The following is a 16,980-nucleotide window of genomic DNA, read 5'->3' as shown; positions in this document are numbered from 1 at the left end:
TTCTCCTAGCAAAATATTCAAGTCATCCAAAGTATCTCCTCCTTGGTGAAATATTTTTTTGTTCCACAGAGACTGAGCTGCATGTTTATCAAAGTCTCCACTGTGCATTATGTACCCTTTCATTTATAACACTTAGCAGGATACTTTTTAATAGTCTCTTCAGACCTGTTTTCTCATTAGACATATAGCTTTGGATAACAAGGACCATGACTTTCCACTGGAATAATCCTAGCACCAAGCATCTGTGCCTTTCAAATAATAAGCACACAATAAATATGTGAGAGCAGAAGGGTCAGAGGCAAGAACAGGAATTACAGACCTCTTTTTATTGCCTACTTATATCATTGCTTCCTTATCACTGGCTGCATCTGCTTATTCAGATGCAATACAAATCAAAAGGTTTTAGACAAGAACATGAGTGTGTGTGTGTGTGTGTGTGTGTGTGTGTGTGTGTGTGTGTGTGTGTTTCCTAAACCAAGGACATTAATAACATTTTTTGGGTCTACATTACATAGAATACAAACTTGGTAGTCTATTTTTAAAGGGATCTAATTACAGTCCTATCAACTTAAGTGAGCTACACTGAATGCAACAAGGTCTCTGCTTTGATATGTATGTTTTTTAACTAGGTAAAGGCAGAGTGAATATGACATAGTTGGATGTGATTAGAATATATGTCTTTTTTTCCTGTCCACACTTTCAAAACTAGGGTACAACACAAATAAGAAAAGGCTTATAAAACCCCCAAAATCCTAGACACCACATACCTGATATCAAGTGGGCAGGAATATATTAAGTATATGCATTCTTTATTTCTATTCCAGTATTATTCATAGATGTTAATTTAAGGAGTTCAAAGATTCTGTTCCCAACTAGATTAACAATTGGACCTCCTCCCACTCAAGGATATCCTATTTTATTTTCTAAAACTTATAGCTAATTAATAGTTCTTTTTAAACGTTAAGCAAAAAAAGTACATCCAATAAACACACATTTTTAGGTATGTATTTTGGACTACAGTAATTGGTACTGCATATGCAGACATACAATAGAAAAGCAGTCAAATTAGAACTTTAAAAGTAGGGAAAATTTTTAGCAAAACAGAACGCAACTAAGTGGTTAAAATGATAGTTTTTCCTGGATTTTTAGATAGCAGAATACAGTGGAAGGGAAGTAAGTATACCACAGACTGTTTATTTCAAAGATGCATATTTTTTATTAGTTGTATTTTAAATAAAATTGTACGTAGTAACACTTTTAAATGTTTACATGAACAAAAATATAAAAAGTATCCTATAGGGGGCACTCAAGTACTATGAACTGAAGTATCTGCCTTTTCTAGTCAGATTTTGTTTAGATGGAAAGGGGTAAACCCTTGGGCACATTTTCATATTACCTTTTATATAAAGAACAAAACTGAGTAAAATAAACGAAAGTACTCTTTGTCATGCTTCTGCTATTCCCCAAAGAAAGACAAAGGGATATTAAAAGGTGTGATTAAATGGCATTCTGAACCTTATTATTCTAAAAGCATTAAGGTATGATGGTATAGATAGCTGAGTTGGTCTGCACTATCAAAATTCTAAACAAAGTTTCTTCTACATTAGAGTTCAATGCCAGAGATAATTATCATTCTTTTCTGGAGACATTTAGTTGTATAAAATAGTAAAAGCAGAGTCATGTGCCTCATTCTCTCTAGGTTTTAAAGCAGAATAACATGAGAAACTAACTTACTTTTGAAATAATATTCCAAATGAGGAGTTAGTCTACTGCTTGCACAGAGAAGTTATAACAAATGATGGTGATGTTTTCTTGGAGGGTGGGGGTAGGGGAATATGAGAGCAAAACCAAAATCCACTTCTGTAGCCAGTATGCCAGATGCTATTTTAACTGAACTGTGTTTTGGTAGCTAAGACTTTATTTTAACCCAAACCTAAATGAAAACCTGGGATGCCATCTAACTAAAATGAATGTATTTTCTTTAAAGTAATGGGGAAAACTGCTTCATTTTGATTTTGAAACTGTAGGTAAGAAGAAGTTGCTTTTTATTTTAATATGGTTAATATCATGGTAAGTTAAAAATTAACCTCTAGACGCTCTCGGTATAGTGACATGAATTCCATTAAGCATGTTAAATACTTATCTCCCTGTTGAATTTTCCACTGAAGTGTTTCACAGTGCACACTGCTCAGAGCACGTGCGTTTTCCTCCTGTTACTTTCACACAAGCAAGCTTAATGCATGCTTTTGATTTTAAAACAGGCATGTATAAGTGCTAAGCACTTCTCTTAATTAGCTTGTTTACCACTATCACAGTTGCAAATAATGAAATCACGTCTAGTACCATTTGTTAAGTCCATAACTTGGGATACCTGTAGGCAGGTATGACTGAGTCCTGCAGCCTATTTACATTATAAAGCAAGATATTTATCCTGCTTTCCCACATGATTAAGGCTGCCTAAATATAAAATTTCATACAATTGGATTACATGTTGTTAGTAGTCCTTACAATGATTTGGAAGAATCTCAATTTCTTTTTGTACTTTGAAAGCGTGAAACTTTAAATAAGAGAAGACAAACAGTTTGTAACTAAGGTCTCTTGAATTTAATAAGTTATTATGGTCAAGGAGATAGGATTTTCTGGAACAATATTGAGTACATATATCCTGTCCTACTGCTCAACAATTATATTGTCATGTGTTCTAATTTTGGTTTGAAAACTGTGACGGCTATAAATCTGAAGTGTGTGGAGGAAAAGAGGGCAGAGGGAACCAGCTTTGGAGCTATAAAACCAGAATAGCAGTTACCTCCATAACATCCTTAAAGCTCTATTTTGCTTTCACTTGCAACCTACAGCTTGGACCATGGTTGGTTCTAGAAACTCCACAGCCCAATTCAGGCATGGTAATTATTTGTCCTTTTAAAAAAAATTTTATTTAATTTTTTTATTGTGTTATGTTAGTCACCATAAAATACATCATTAGTTTTTGCTGTAGTGTTCCAAGATTCATTGTTTATGTACAACAACCAACGCTCCATGCAATACTTTTTAAAAGATTTTATCTATTCAAGAGAAAGAGAGAACAAGAGAGTGATCATGGAGGGGAGGGGATCAGAGGGAGAGGGAGAAGCAGACTCCCTACTAGAAGGGAGCCAATGAGGGGTTCCATTCCAGGACCCCAGGATTATGACCTGAGCCAAAGACAGATGCTTAACTGACTGAGCCACCCAGATGCCCAGATTATTTGTCCTTTAATATATTTTATTGTATGTGAAAAATAATGTATGCGACCTTTTCTGAGTTATTTTCACAGCAGTTAGATGTACCTTCATAGAAATGTCCAAATTGATTAATCTTCTTTGTTTTGGGTAAATACTGATAAATTGTGAAGACTAATATCAACAGTCCTTTGACTCATCTTGTATAGTCTCTGAATGTAGGTCAATTTCTGGATATATGTATGTCCATATATATATCTCCATACATACACATATATATATTTATACATTATACATTATTATACATATATATATTTATACATTATATATTTATACATTATATTATATATATTTCTACATTATACATTATGTTATATATTATACATACATTATACATATATATTTATACATTTATACATTATACATTTATACATTATATATACACATATACAAATTTTACATTATGTATATATATACACATATATTTATACATTATAAATATATATACATATATTTATACATTTATACATTATATATTTATACATATATTATACATTATATATTTATACATTAAATATACATATATTTATACATTATTTATACATTCAAACATATATATGCTATGTTTATATATATGTATGTGTATATATATACATATATATATCATTATATATTTTTTCAAATAATTGTATAGTTTTCAGGCAAAGCCCAGTAAAGGGCATAAAAACTATTTCTTGTCATTTGTATCCACTTTCTTTTGGCAAGAAAAAGCAGGAGGTTAAATTGCAATAAATCAGGATTAATATCCACCTAAAGTATATAATTGATGCTTCTTTTAGAAATACATGCATTTAATCACAAGGAAAGACTGAATAACCAAAATATTCTTGGTCATCCATTATCTACACATCACTATTCATTCTCTTCTATATTTTCTGTTGTGTACTTGTGAATAATGTCTTAGCACTCTTTGTTGTTGTTGTTGCTTAGTATGGTTTGCAGAATGATGTGAATGATACCCTTTGGTAAATTTTATTTACAATGCAAAATGTAGCAATGGGACATCAGAAAAGCATTTAATGGTCTATCAACTATAATTTAACTTTGCCAGTATTCATGCATAAAATCACACATTTTCACAAATCTTGATAAATATATCTAGGTCCAAATGTCACACTATTTTTCTTCTCACAAAGAGAGGCTTGACACAAAACTAGGGCATTCTGTTCTGGACTAGAGAGTTCTTTTTCGCATTTGAGTTTTTATTGTGATTAAATGTATAATTTTTGTAATAGAAAAACACTTTTAGAGGGTGAGAGACATTCCCTATGTGAGAGAAATAAATTTTTCTACTTAGAACAAATAATGTTTTGCAAAAGTTAGTTTTATAGGTATTCTTTAAAGCAATCTTAAAAAAAAAAAGTAAAAACTTAACATGAAGTGTATTCTATTTACCACACACCTATTAGTACTTACCCTATGACAGGTACCATGTCCAAAGGGAGCTGTTGACAGCCTCTGAAGAACCATTCCTAGTGGGAATTAAGCAAGGTACACTAAGAAGAAAGGTTTATTTTTCTGTTCTGTCTTCCTCTTTCATTGTTTTGCTTCTCTGTATTGTTTGTTTTTATTTTTAAATTTACTGTATAAAGAATAAAAAAGGAATAGATTTCTGATAAAGGAATAGAAAACAATAGATACTCTTCTTATAATACTCAACAAAACAAAGCAAAACAATGTCCCCCCAAAGTGAAAACCAAACAGGCAAGCAAGCAAACAAACAAAAAACCCAATAAACTTGGCCAAAGATACAGTAGGTCCAAAGTACTTTTTACTTTTAACAGCAATGCATTTTATTAAAGTATACATAAGGTGCAATTAATAGAATTCTATAATTCTGGCACCCATCTTCTCAGTTCTCTGTCAATTGCCTGTACATAATTTCTGTCCTTGTCATTGCATTATCCCATTTACTTCAGATATAGAAATTTGCTCCATGGCAGATGGACCAGGGAACAGCAGATATAGGAAAGATTAAACAATGTCAAGGGAAGAAGTAAAAAGTCATTAGTCAGCAGTAAGACAAATGGTCTCTGGGTACTTCATCTAAGGGAAAGCCCATGCAAAATGATTATATTGTTAAGGGGTTAGAAGTTGTGAAATGTGAAGACTATACATAAGGTAAACAAGAAAAATATCATTTGGATATAAAGTAGGAAATTATTCAGTGTAAGTGGATTAAATGCCTACAAGGGAAACAACTAATGCTGTAATAAAAATAAACAACTGAATAAAAGTTGAACCAGACTTTCTCTAGTCCTCTTTCCATCCTTTGATCCTATGTGAGTTCACAACACACAACAGAATTCACAAGCTTTGATTAATCTATAAGTTATCACTGATAACATTTCTAAATATTTTAAATTCTGAGCATTTTTGAATTTGCTACTGAGTTCCAGATCAAAGGAGATATGATGTTGCTGATTGACTAAACGCTGGTAACAACACTCAAGGTATTTGAATATATGTTTTGTGATTTCTTACTCAGAGTCGAATTCTAGCAGAATTCTAGCAGAAGTCTCAGGTTTTTCTACAAAAGTTTATTCATAACGATATTTATTCAGAAAGATATAGCCCTGATTTTATTGGGTAATCTCAGTAGTGGTCTTTATGTCTCATACCTGTGGTTCACGGCAACATGATTCCCACAAGATCCTGGAAAGTCAGTCCATTAGCAGAGAAATGGTGTTTGATTTGGACTGTAAGTTCTGCTAGTGCAAGGACCATGTCTTTTCTATATAGTTATTTGCACGGTGCTGAGTGGAGTGGCTGTTATATCATCTGTAGCTATTAAGGGAATGAACTAATTCAAACTGCCTGGGCTACCACTCCTCTGAGCTAGGAAAAATCTAGATGAATATCAACAAAACTCACTACATAATATAGGAAAAAGGAAACTATTCAAGGGCTGTTTTTTATATTAATGATATGTGTGACCTCAGAGTAGTCCCATTTCCTATCTTTAACTTTTCTTATCTGTAAAATATAGCAAACTGGAAGAAGTGATTTGAATGTTCCTTCCAGTTCCAACATTCTAGGAGTTTCTAATTAAAACTAAGGATCAGAAAGATGACTGAAAGGACAGAGATCAATATTTGCAGGCTGAAAAAGACCACAAGGCTCATTCAAGAGAAGTGCATCCTGATAATGGACCACTGACAGCCACCCCCAGCATGAAACACTAATTCTATTTTTGGCAGCTGGAGATGGAGATGTACAGGTCAAATGTACCTCAGGTCAAAAAGCACTGACATCAACAAGCCTTGTAACCAGCAACTAACCTGAAACTCAGAGCTATTTCCATACAATTAGAGTGAAAAGGGCTTAATGAACTTTTGGTCTTTTTGTATTCCCCTGCTCCCCACATATGTGGATTGCATTATTGCTGATTGTGCTTTCTAAAAACGTACCCGAAAAGGATAGGATACAGAGGATTTGTATCTTGAGTCTGTATTATTATTTTGGAAGTCAGTTGTTGCCTGATTAAAGTTTTCTGAGTCAGCAAAAACTCCTTTCCTTGCCTTCCTATTGTCAAAAGTTTGTCAAACAAGAGTCAGAGAACGTGTAAAACAATCGAATCAATAGTAAACACTTTTTTATTATTTATCCTTTGAACCTTATAGTTGAGTATCAGTTGTGCTTTTCACTGCAATATGTACATCTTAATATGTTTATAGATAATGACAGTAAAGATAAGTTGAGGCTTATGCAAAGAGAAAAACTTAATTTGTCTGGAAATATTTTTACTTTCCAAGTTTAAGTGGGTACTTGCATCACACTTCACTTTCTTCTCAGTTATACATACTTCCCCATACTTGTCAAATGGTAGGAATTAAAGTTGTGCGCAAATCTTATTTATCTCGACTGAATCCCCATGTCTCAGTCGAAACAGCATGCTATCAAACAGGTATAACTCACTTTCGAAGGAAAGCAATTAAAATGTGCATTGAAATGCTGTAGTTTGAGAGAGAAAATGAATCTAAAGTTCTTTTTTCTTAGTGGCTTTGTCCAGAGTAAGTAACTCTGTTTCAATTTTAAGCACTAATAATGTTTCTTTAACAGTTCTCAGTATACCCCCACCCCCCTGCCTTCCTTTTCCTTCTCATCCTGTGTCTGCAGCTGCCTGGCAACTTTTCTGTGTGGAAAGGCAGGGTAAGCACTCTAGCCGCCCTTGGAATGATAGCTGCAGAAAATCCTAGCAACCTGGTTCTCTGGCCAACTCTCCTTTACACACATCACTTCATGAGACAGACTGTCGGGCTTGGTTTGTTCAGACGTACACCCTCCCCCTAACATGACTTTCAGGTGTGCAGTTCATGACTTGTTATTATCTATGGTAAAAACAAAACAAAACAAAACAAACTAACAGCACAAAGAAAATAATCAAGTTAGCAGAAATGGAATCTGATGTTTGATCACATGTATGCAAAGCATGGCTCTAATTGGGAAGTATAAGATTACTGCTGACTGATAATTAATATTCGCATGTTGTTTTAGACCAGAAAGTAAGAATGATTGGTTCTACTTTGTTTAATTTATCTCAATGAAAGATTTCATAACATTCTATAGTTTGATGAATTAATTTATTTAACTTGTCAGTGTTAATAACTCTGATTAGAATGAAGAAATTATAATGGGCCATAGAAACAAACAGAATTTGAACAGTAACTCTTGCTATTCTCTCCTCACTAATAATATACTTTATTAATTTTTGTTTTCACTGAAGTATATATGATGGGAAATAAAAGCATTTCATGGAGAAATATACTTATGTTTCCCTTTTATTTATAGGCCATTATATTTGATGGTCACTCGAAACCTGGAAAAAATATTTAATTTTAAAACTCTAACTTGGTCTATACTTTTATCAACCTCATTAGATTCTCATGAAAACTATCTCTTTTGATGAGTTGGTCATTTTCTTTCTTTCTTTTTTTTTTTTTTAAGATTTTATTTATTTATTTGACAGAGGGAGACACAGTGAGAGAGGGAACACAGCCAGGGAGAGTGGGAGAGGGAGAAGCAGGCTTTCTGCTGAGTAGGTAGTGTGATGAGGAGCTGCATGTGGGGATCCATCCTAGGACTAGGATCATGACCTGAGCGGAAGGCACACACTTAATGACTGAGCCACCCAGATGCCTCGAGTTGGTCATTTTCAGTGAAGAACTACAACATGCAAGTGATTTGGTGTGAGACAATTTTATTTTGACATTGGCCTTATTTTAGTTTTAGGCCATGTATCTATTATAAATAATAACTGTATCTACTAATCTTAATATTGAATATATTTATTATGTATTATTATGGCTTTGTTATATGAAACTATTCCTTATTATAAGTTTTGTCTTAAAAAATCTGCTTGACATACATCTAAATGCATGTGTAATGTCCACTTGACCACTGAAACATATTTAAGCATCCAGTCTTCTACCCAATTACTATGAAGAGTTTTTATACCATTTAGGTCTTTGTTAGTAACATCTACTCACATTCCTAAAATAAGCCCCAAATTTTATTTGATAGATAGAATTGAGAATAATTCATAGTTGATGTTAAATACCAGTCATCACCTTTCATTGTTATGCTAAACTTACTTTTTTTTTTTTTTTTGTATGCTAACTTCCACAATCTTACACCACAATTTTGAGTCATGTGTCATTCACATATGGCAATTTGATTGGTGATCACTAAAAAGGAATTTTGTTTTGCTGTTATTCTGATCACAATGTGTAGACAATGCATCCTTGATTTTCTTCTATTCAGGGCAGTTAAAAAGTAAAGCAGCTGATGTAAAAGAGATCATATGGTTGTTACTCTGCCTAATTTACTTAGTAGTTTTATTATTAGGAGGCACTACATATTTAGAATGTAGCATATTTAGAATATACATTAGAATACAAAATCTTCTGGGTATTCACTGCTCTGATTATCTTTCGTAACTTTTCCCTTTTAAGAGTTGACAGTGGAATTCAGGGTTGCTACATATATCGCAGAAGTGCATGAGTCACTGATTTTCCGTCATAGAACTTGAGTACATGGTAAGTCTTTGGTTGTTCTGTTCCTGGCTACTTTCTCTTCTACTTTGCAATTTTGAGATGGGAGGTAATTGGTGGTAATAGTGTAGAAGAAGCAGAATCTGGATGTCCTTAGCATGGTTTGTGAACACTCCTCATTTTACTGCCAAGACTTAAGTGGATATAGATTTCCTAATAGCTGACCTCCTAGTTGACTGAATGGGATCATGTCAGAAAGACACCTCCTTACTTCATCCCAATGAAAGAATAAATATTTCATACAAGGCAGATGTCTGTGGACACTTGAGAAAGAAATATTTGTTACTTTGGGCATCATTCTAAATTTACCCTTCCTCCTCTACTGTTGCTCCATATTCTTTGAACCCTGTCACTCAGTCCAAAGTTTGTGAATTTTTAGTATGAAGTAAAATAGGAAAAATACCTTTTTGTATTTCCTATATGGTGTATCTTTTTGTGAAAAGTAAAAATGACTAGGTGAAATTACCCACATAACAACTTTAGAAGAAAAGAAAACATACACTTTTAAAGGTGCAAGGAGTCATCTTTTTAGACACTAAATGGTTTGATATACAAGGGAACATCAAATTTAAAATTTACAGTATGGCAAAAATGACATAAAGGACATTTTATTATCACAGTGAAAGTATAGAATGGCAAATTTCACATATTCTTGGCAATTTCCTTTAGAATCACCTTTGTGTTCTTTGATCCAGTCTAATTTTAATGGCTTCTAAGGAGCCTCCAAATATGTTTTGGGTAATTCAGCTCTCATAAACAGCTAGCTCATGGTGCTGGCATTCATCTGTACTATTTCAACCAATAAACGGTACAGAGTGTTTAAGGTATCTTTCCTTTGCTTTTCAATCATTCTGTTCCTCAGTTTTATTCTTTTCTTATAGTTTTCCTTACATCCATTTCAAGTTTCAAAATATCGAATATGAAACATTTTTCAACCTTAGTTCTTAGGCAAGAGTTACGGATGTTACAAGGAAAAAATAAGCCTTCAACTATTAAGATTTCTAAATTTTAACTCATTAGCCATTTCTGAATAGCTAACTAAAATTTTAGGTTTTTGAGCGATCATATTTAAGAACTCAAGTGGTCATACAAACGACTTTTTTTTTTTTTTTTTTAAATTCCACTGATTCATGTTCATGCCTCAGATGGTTTGGGAAAGTTTTTAAACTATAACTGCACTATGTGGAAAAAGAAAGACAAAGCAAAAACAGTTAAAAAAAAATCCCCAACACATGTTTAAAATGGTTTGAGGAACCCTTTTAAAGAGAGAAATCCACCGCAACGAAACAAACTGCCAATCCTTTGCTCTATGATTCCCTGCGTAGGGACCCCTTTCCAGTCACTTTCCCTTCTTATGCAAGGGGTAATGACTTTGGGGATTGTTTTGGGTTTTGTTTCTGCTGAGTCACTATATTTTGCATCTTTGTCCCCAGGTGCTACTCAGCATAAAAGTTAAAAGAGCAATTCAGAAAGCTTTGCGTATGTGTGTTGAGCAGATGAAACCATTTTTTTAAAGAGAAGCTCAGTTACTTAGCTTGTCCTTCCTTACCGGGAAGGAAGCTTCCGGGGAGGGAAGGGACCAAATCTGCTTTGCCGAGAGAAGCATCCAGCGCTGTAGCTGATAATTCCGAGCTGGCTGTTAAATGCGGAGCTTCCTAGGCGCTTGGCTGGCTCAGCCCAATGCAGAAGTCTCCCCCTGCTCTCAAGACTCAAATCCCTACAGAACCAGCTTTGTAGTTACTTTCCCTTCAAGGAGACCGAAATAATTGTGATTTGTGGTGCTCTCAGTTCGCGGTGGTATTTTCCTGTTGTGTTAAATGCTTCTTACTAAGTAATAGATGTGATTTATGTGGACGACGAAGGGGTGTGTGGTGGATTCGGTGATTAATCAGTGAATTCCCATCCGCTGGCATCTCTCACTGCCCCTCTTTGCGTGATGTAAGATCAGACGTACCCTGCATTGAAAAGTCAAGACACAGGAGCGGCTCGCTGGCGCTCACACACACTCTCTCTCTCCCCCACGCGCGCATCCGTACACCTTCCACATCCTGCTCCAGGCAGGAGAAGGCGGACTGGCTGGGCTCATTGAGCTGAAGAATTTCCAGTGACATTTGTAAATGACGCTGCTCGATTCGGGGCTCCGAGCCGCCGCCGCCGCCGGGCCGAGGGCGCCGCGGAGCAGTCTCCAGCGCAGGCTTCCTTACCGAGCGACCACAATGTCCGAGTTTCTCCTCGCCTTACTCACTCTCTCGGGATTATTGCCTGTCGCCCAGGTGCTGACCGTGGGAGCAGACCGAGGTAAGGAAATAACTCCCTCCTGGCTTCCCCTTTTTCCCTCGGCTTTCCTGCTGGGCGATGCTTGTAGATAAGTGAGTGTGAAACTTAAGTCCTTGTGGCCCGCTCCCCGGGACCGGCTGGCCACTGTGCTCCGGCCTCGTTGGGGTGAGAGGTGCGGTGGGCGATTTCTGAACCAGGTGCAAGAGCCCCCGGCTTCCTTCCTCCTCCCCACCAAGCTTTTTTCTTTGGCCATTTACCAGCCCTTATTTTGTCCCCCACTGGGACCGTTTGGACTTGACTGCGCGCTTCTGCCCGCGCACCCAAGCGCTGCAGATGCTGGAATCAGAATTCGCTTTTCCAAGACTTCCCTAGGCGCGGAGTCTCATAGCTTTTAGCTTTTGCAGGCTCTGGCTTCTCCGCGTTCTGTGTGCTCCTCAAGTTAGCTCGAGGTTAACTTCCCTACCTGCTGCACCCAGGGTGTGTGGACGGGGGAAGGTGCCCACTCAAGCCCCTTTCGTTTCTGTAGCCCTTTCTGAGGCTGACTCAAGTGAGATTCCAGTCATCAGCGGAGAGGCTTAGGCTTTCAGGGCGCTTTTGGGCTCAGGCACCTGCTTGAACTTGACTTTCTTATTCTGAAGGTCTGTGGCACAGCTCATGGTACCAGATGACGTTGTTTACCCACCATTGGCGTTTTGCCATTGTTTGTTTGTTTGTTTGTTTGTTTCAAAATAGCTGATGAATGGTAGAAGTTTAAATGGGAATGTGTATGGGGAGCCGAGGAGAGAGGAGGTTGGAATGTTAATAAACCTAGATTGTGTAAACTTTTGATCTGGAAACCCAGGAATCCCTGTGCAAGTTTGACAATCTTTGACAACAGTTGCACGAATGAAAAAAAAAAAGGGGGTGGGTAGATGAATATTTGGGCCGCTGGCATTGGAATGGTTAACTCCCCAGAGTAAAATCAGGAGTATCATGGATCTAGGCTTTATATATATATACATATTTATATACATATATACTTACATATACTCATATTGACTGATAATATTTTGATTTGCTGTTGTTGTCAGTGATGTTTAATTAGGAAAAAAAAAATAGAAGTAACAAAGATAGAAAGGATCCTGGATCCCAATGTCAAGTAAATAGGCAAAATGTTGCACTGAGAGATTTAGTGACTGTGTTCACATGAAGCGAATTATGAATTGACTAAAAATTATTGCTTCATTATAGGAGAGAACAGGAGAATGAATTGTAGTCTTTCTATCCAATCTGCTGTTGGCAACCAGATTATGATCTTTATAATGTGCTCACACATTTCCTTTACCAGTAGTGAGACTAATATTAGTTCCTTTAGAAAATTTAACATTAACTGAGTGATAATCTTTTGAACATACCATTACCACCTAACCACATAGCTTCTAAACTTGTCTTAACTTGCCTTGAAGTTGGTGTGGAATAGTTGAAAACTATACTGATAAAATGGAAGCATATAGCTCTAACTTGAAATGATGATGTATTTGATCTGGAACAATCAGCTCTCAACCTTTCTTAGGAAGAATCTTTGAAGTTGGACCAGAGCAGAAGAACAGAATGAAGCTTTTCAGCCCTGTGAGCTAGCAGAATATAATGGCACTGCAGACTCCTGTTCTTGGGCTTTTTCTGATTAAGTGCCCAATCTCTGCAAATTTGACCTCATCTAGAACTAAGTCCTCAGTGATTTTGGATGTATTTATGAGGGAAAGAGTTGTTACTGCAATGATTAGAATGAATACCTGAAGAGAATTATATATATCATAAAAAGGTAAACATATAGACCTCCGATTTTCTCCTTAGATAGAAAACTGAATATCTTAAAAAATAACAATTTTATGCAAATTTAGTTCTGTGAGGGACAGGGACATCTAAGATATAAAGAGGGCATATGGAAAAGAATTGTTACTTTTTCCTGGAACTAAAATAGTGTCATATATCATCATATCAGTATAAAAAGTACTATTATAAGATAGCAGAAGTAAAAATAGTCGTAGACCAACACTTTGCCACTATTATGTATATTTAACACAACTTTCCTAACTGTTAGAAAGGAGCTAAAATTGTCCCAGCTATCTATCAAAAGTAAAAAGGGTGGGTCTTATTTGGAAAAAAGGGGAAAAGAGAGAAATCTTGTTTAAAGTTAAAAAAGAAAGTGCTGCTGCATTATGACAAACTTTCCTCAGTGAAATGCTGAAACAGATGATATGGGAATATAAACTCAAGAAAGAGGTTAATGAGATGTAGCTTTCTGCACTGGTTTATGTCAATTGTCCTTGAGGAATAAAATAGGCATGTGAATTACACAGGTGTGTTTTGTGGTGCAGGAGCTAGCTTCGTGCCAGAAAATGAGAAATCACTTCCAGGTTCTCCAAATATATATTGGGTAATGGGTGACTTCTTAAACTGTGTGAACTAGGTAGAAATGATTGTATTACCTTCTACCTGTGTTGCTCCTTGTTTTTAATTTTATGAGCATAAGCTCAAACATTCTTTTTTTTTTTTTAAACAGAAGAATACTTTGAGGCATTTGCTTGTGTTTGATCTACACATGCACTTGTCCTTCTAATTCTATTTTATTCCTTCTAATTCTAATTTATTTTCTTGGTTTATATTGATTTTGATACAGAGTTAAGCTAATGTACATGTCAGTTCTTATTAGATTTCATCATATCGAAAAAAGGAAACATCTTTGTAACTCTTAACAGCAAAATGTGAGGGATAAATCATATTCACTTAGGATCAACCAATGTGTCATATAACAATGTCATATCATATCAAAGTATTGCTTGATAGGGATTAAGACTTAAAAGGAAGTGTATTTTAAATTGTCAAATTTTCTGAAAATAAAAGGGATTGAGAAACCCAAAACTAGTCTTATTTAAATTCCTGAGTCTGATAAGATGGGGAAACATATTTTCAAACAATTAAAGTTCATGCTGTTATAATCATTTAAATGTCTATGTCTCTAAAGCCATCTAAAAATGACAATCATGTGTATGTCAAAATTTTAATCTTCCTTTACTTAAAGAAGAATGAACTGCAATCCATGTTTCTTTGTATTCCACAAACATAAAAGTTTTGTTTTGAAGAAGTCTCTGTAGTCTTGGAGATTTCTTCTATCTTTTCTCAAGCTTAAATTGAAACTGGTAAGAATGGAACGAGACAATGGGAAAACAAAGAACAATTTCAATGTGTTAAAACAGGAGAAAGAATGTGAATTGCAGCGAACAGAGTAAGTGAGGGAAAGAAAAATGGGAAAAATAACAAATTTAGGAAAAGACTAAATCCAAATTAATATTTCCTAAAGAGATTGAAGTATCTTTAGACAAAATAGTAATTCCTGAAACAATTATTTTCTTCTCATTTCATAATAAATATCTTATGAAAATGTTTGCAGTATAAAGATAATATAAAGAAACTTCCATCAATGTGAGGTTGGATATAATTAAACCTCTAAGAAAGGGGGGAGATACATGCAAATATTGCAGAAAACCCAAATGTTAAGAATGCAAGAATTATTAAGATGGAAGTGATTTTTTTTAAGTGGAAGTGAAGGAGGTCTATCTTCTTAGAAGGGGGGGGATGAGTGGTATGGTGAATATATTCTTAAGCATAATATGACACTTTCTAAATACTACTTGTCATTCATGGTGGAGACATGCAGAAATTTTTAATTTGCAAGTGTATTGGATCCAGGACATTGATTTCTTATTTGCCTTGTCATTTTCTTTTCAGAGCCTTGGGTATACCATAAAGATAGGCTCCATTTAAAGTTACCTGGACTGAACATTATTTGGTCTTCTACAATAATTACAATGGTGAGGGATCTCTATATCTTCCCTCTATTCCATATATTACTATGATCAATTTATTTTTATGATTCTAGTATCAATTTTTACATCTTATATGAAATGTATACTCCCCTTTCTTCAATTCCTTCCTAGTAATAGGGATTTTGTATAGTAAAATGTACCAACCAGATGTATTGAAAGATTTCTCTATCTTCTGTAGCTGTCTGTCAAAACAATTCTTGTACAAAGGAAACACTTGTCTTCATTTTAGATAGGTGCATTCAACGAAAGTAGAATTAATGCTAAAAGTTAAAACATGATTGTACCAACATGATGTCATTAAATTAATTTAGCTGTGAGTGCAACTTATTATATGTATACTATATACATTATATATATATATATCTCTAACATATATATCTAAAATCTTCTTTAAAGATTATATATACATATCTTATTTAAAATGGCTGCCCTGGCACAAACATTCTTTAAAAACACTCTCAAAATTAGAGATTTTTTTTATATGAAACTTTCATTTTCCAAATTCCAAAAAATACATGTCTATCTTCGTGTTATTGCCTCCTTGAAAAACAAAAATGTGATATGGAAAAATTTTAACAATTATTTTTCAACTCCTAATACCCAACATGCAGTCAATATTCTAATGGTGAATTTCCAATGAAACGAATATTTTGTTGTAGCATAATCTGACAGTGGAGGATATAAATGTTAAATGCATTTACTTTCGATATACCTGTAATTATGATGCCCTCCATGCTTGTAATTTGAAACAATGTTTTTAGTACCTAGAATACGAAACAAAACTAAAGTGAAAGGTTGAGTACTCTTACAATGAGTTAACCAGAATACATACTGGATGAAACTTCTGTCGGGAAAATTGTCATATTTACTCCAGGCAGTTCAGAAACTACCTAGAATGAGAAATCTGGGTCCCCATATTTAATCCAAGAATAATGACAAAAACCACCTTGATGCACAGAGAGTGCAAATAACAAGGTATTTTTGTTTTTGTTGCTTGTTTTTTGATGGGGAAGGGAGGATAAAACTAATCAAACAGAAAAGTACTGGGATATTTTTAATCTTTTCTTTTCTTTCTTTCTTTCTTTCTTTTTTTTTTTTTTACATTTCCATGTGGACTGATATCCTCCAAATTTAACCTATATAAAAACCCATTAACTAGACTCATAGGGATGAAATTGCCACATACCAACCACAAATCTAATGGTCTACAGGCTCTGGGGGACATTTTCCATTTGTTTTATTTAGGATGGAGATCTTTAGAGCTTGTTAATTCCTTGGCGGCGGGGTGGGGGCGTCTATTGTTTGAATATTAAATAACATATCTCTAAAATTAGAGTTTTAAAAAGTTACTTTTGGACTACTCCACACGTGCCAATGAGTGTATCTTCCTCACTTGTTTTTGAAAAGTATTGTGCTTGCCATAATATTTAATCACTGTTCTCACAATTTTGTGCTCTCTCATTTTAATGAAATCTTAATCTCTCCAAGTACATCTGAACCCTTCAT

At 34.8% G+C, this 16,980-nt stretch overlaps 1 protein-coding gene across 1 annotated transcript in view; it reads left to right on the top strand.

The window, feature by feature from the left end:
• Window positions 1–11,448: 11,448 nt before the first annotated feature.
• The window catches only part of LRP1B (LDL receptor related protein 1B), a gene marked incomplete at both ends in the record, with an annotated part of 1,929,835 nt that continues 1,924,303 nt past the window's right edge, over window positions 11,449–16,980 (top strand). The window contains one exon of the mRNA XM_080798957.1: window positions 11,449–11,629. Coding sequence (XP_080655083.1) covers window positions 11,449–11,629 — 181 coding nt within the window. The remainder of the gene's footprint in view (window positions 11,630–16,980) is intronic.

The sequence above is a fragment of the Martes martes genome (assembly GCF_963455335.1).
Source record: "Martes martes genome assembly, chromosome: 3".
In the NCBI taxonomy this organism is placed as follows: domain Eukaryota; kingdom Metazoa; phylum Chordata; class Mammalia; order Carnivora; family Mustelidae; genus Martes; species Martes martes.
This window is presented reverse-complemented; position numbering and strand designations above follow the sequence as displayed.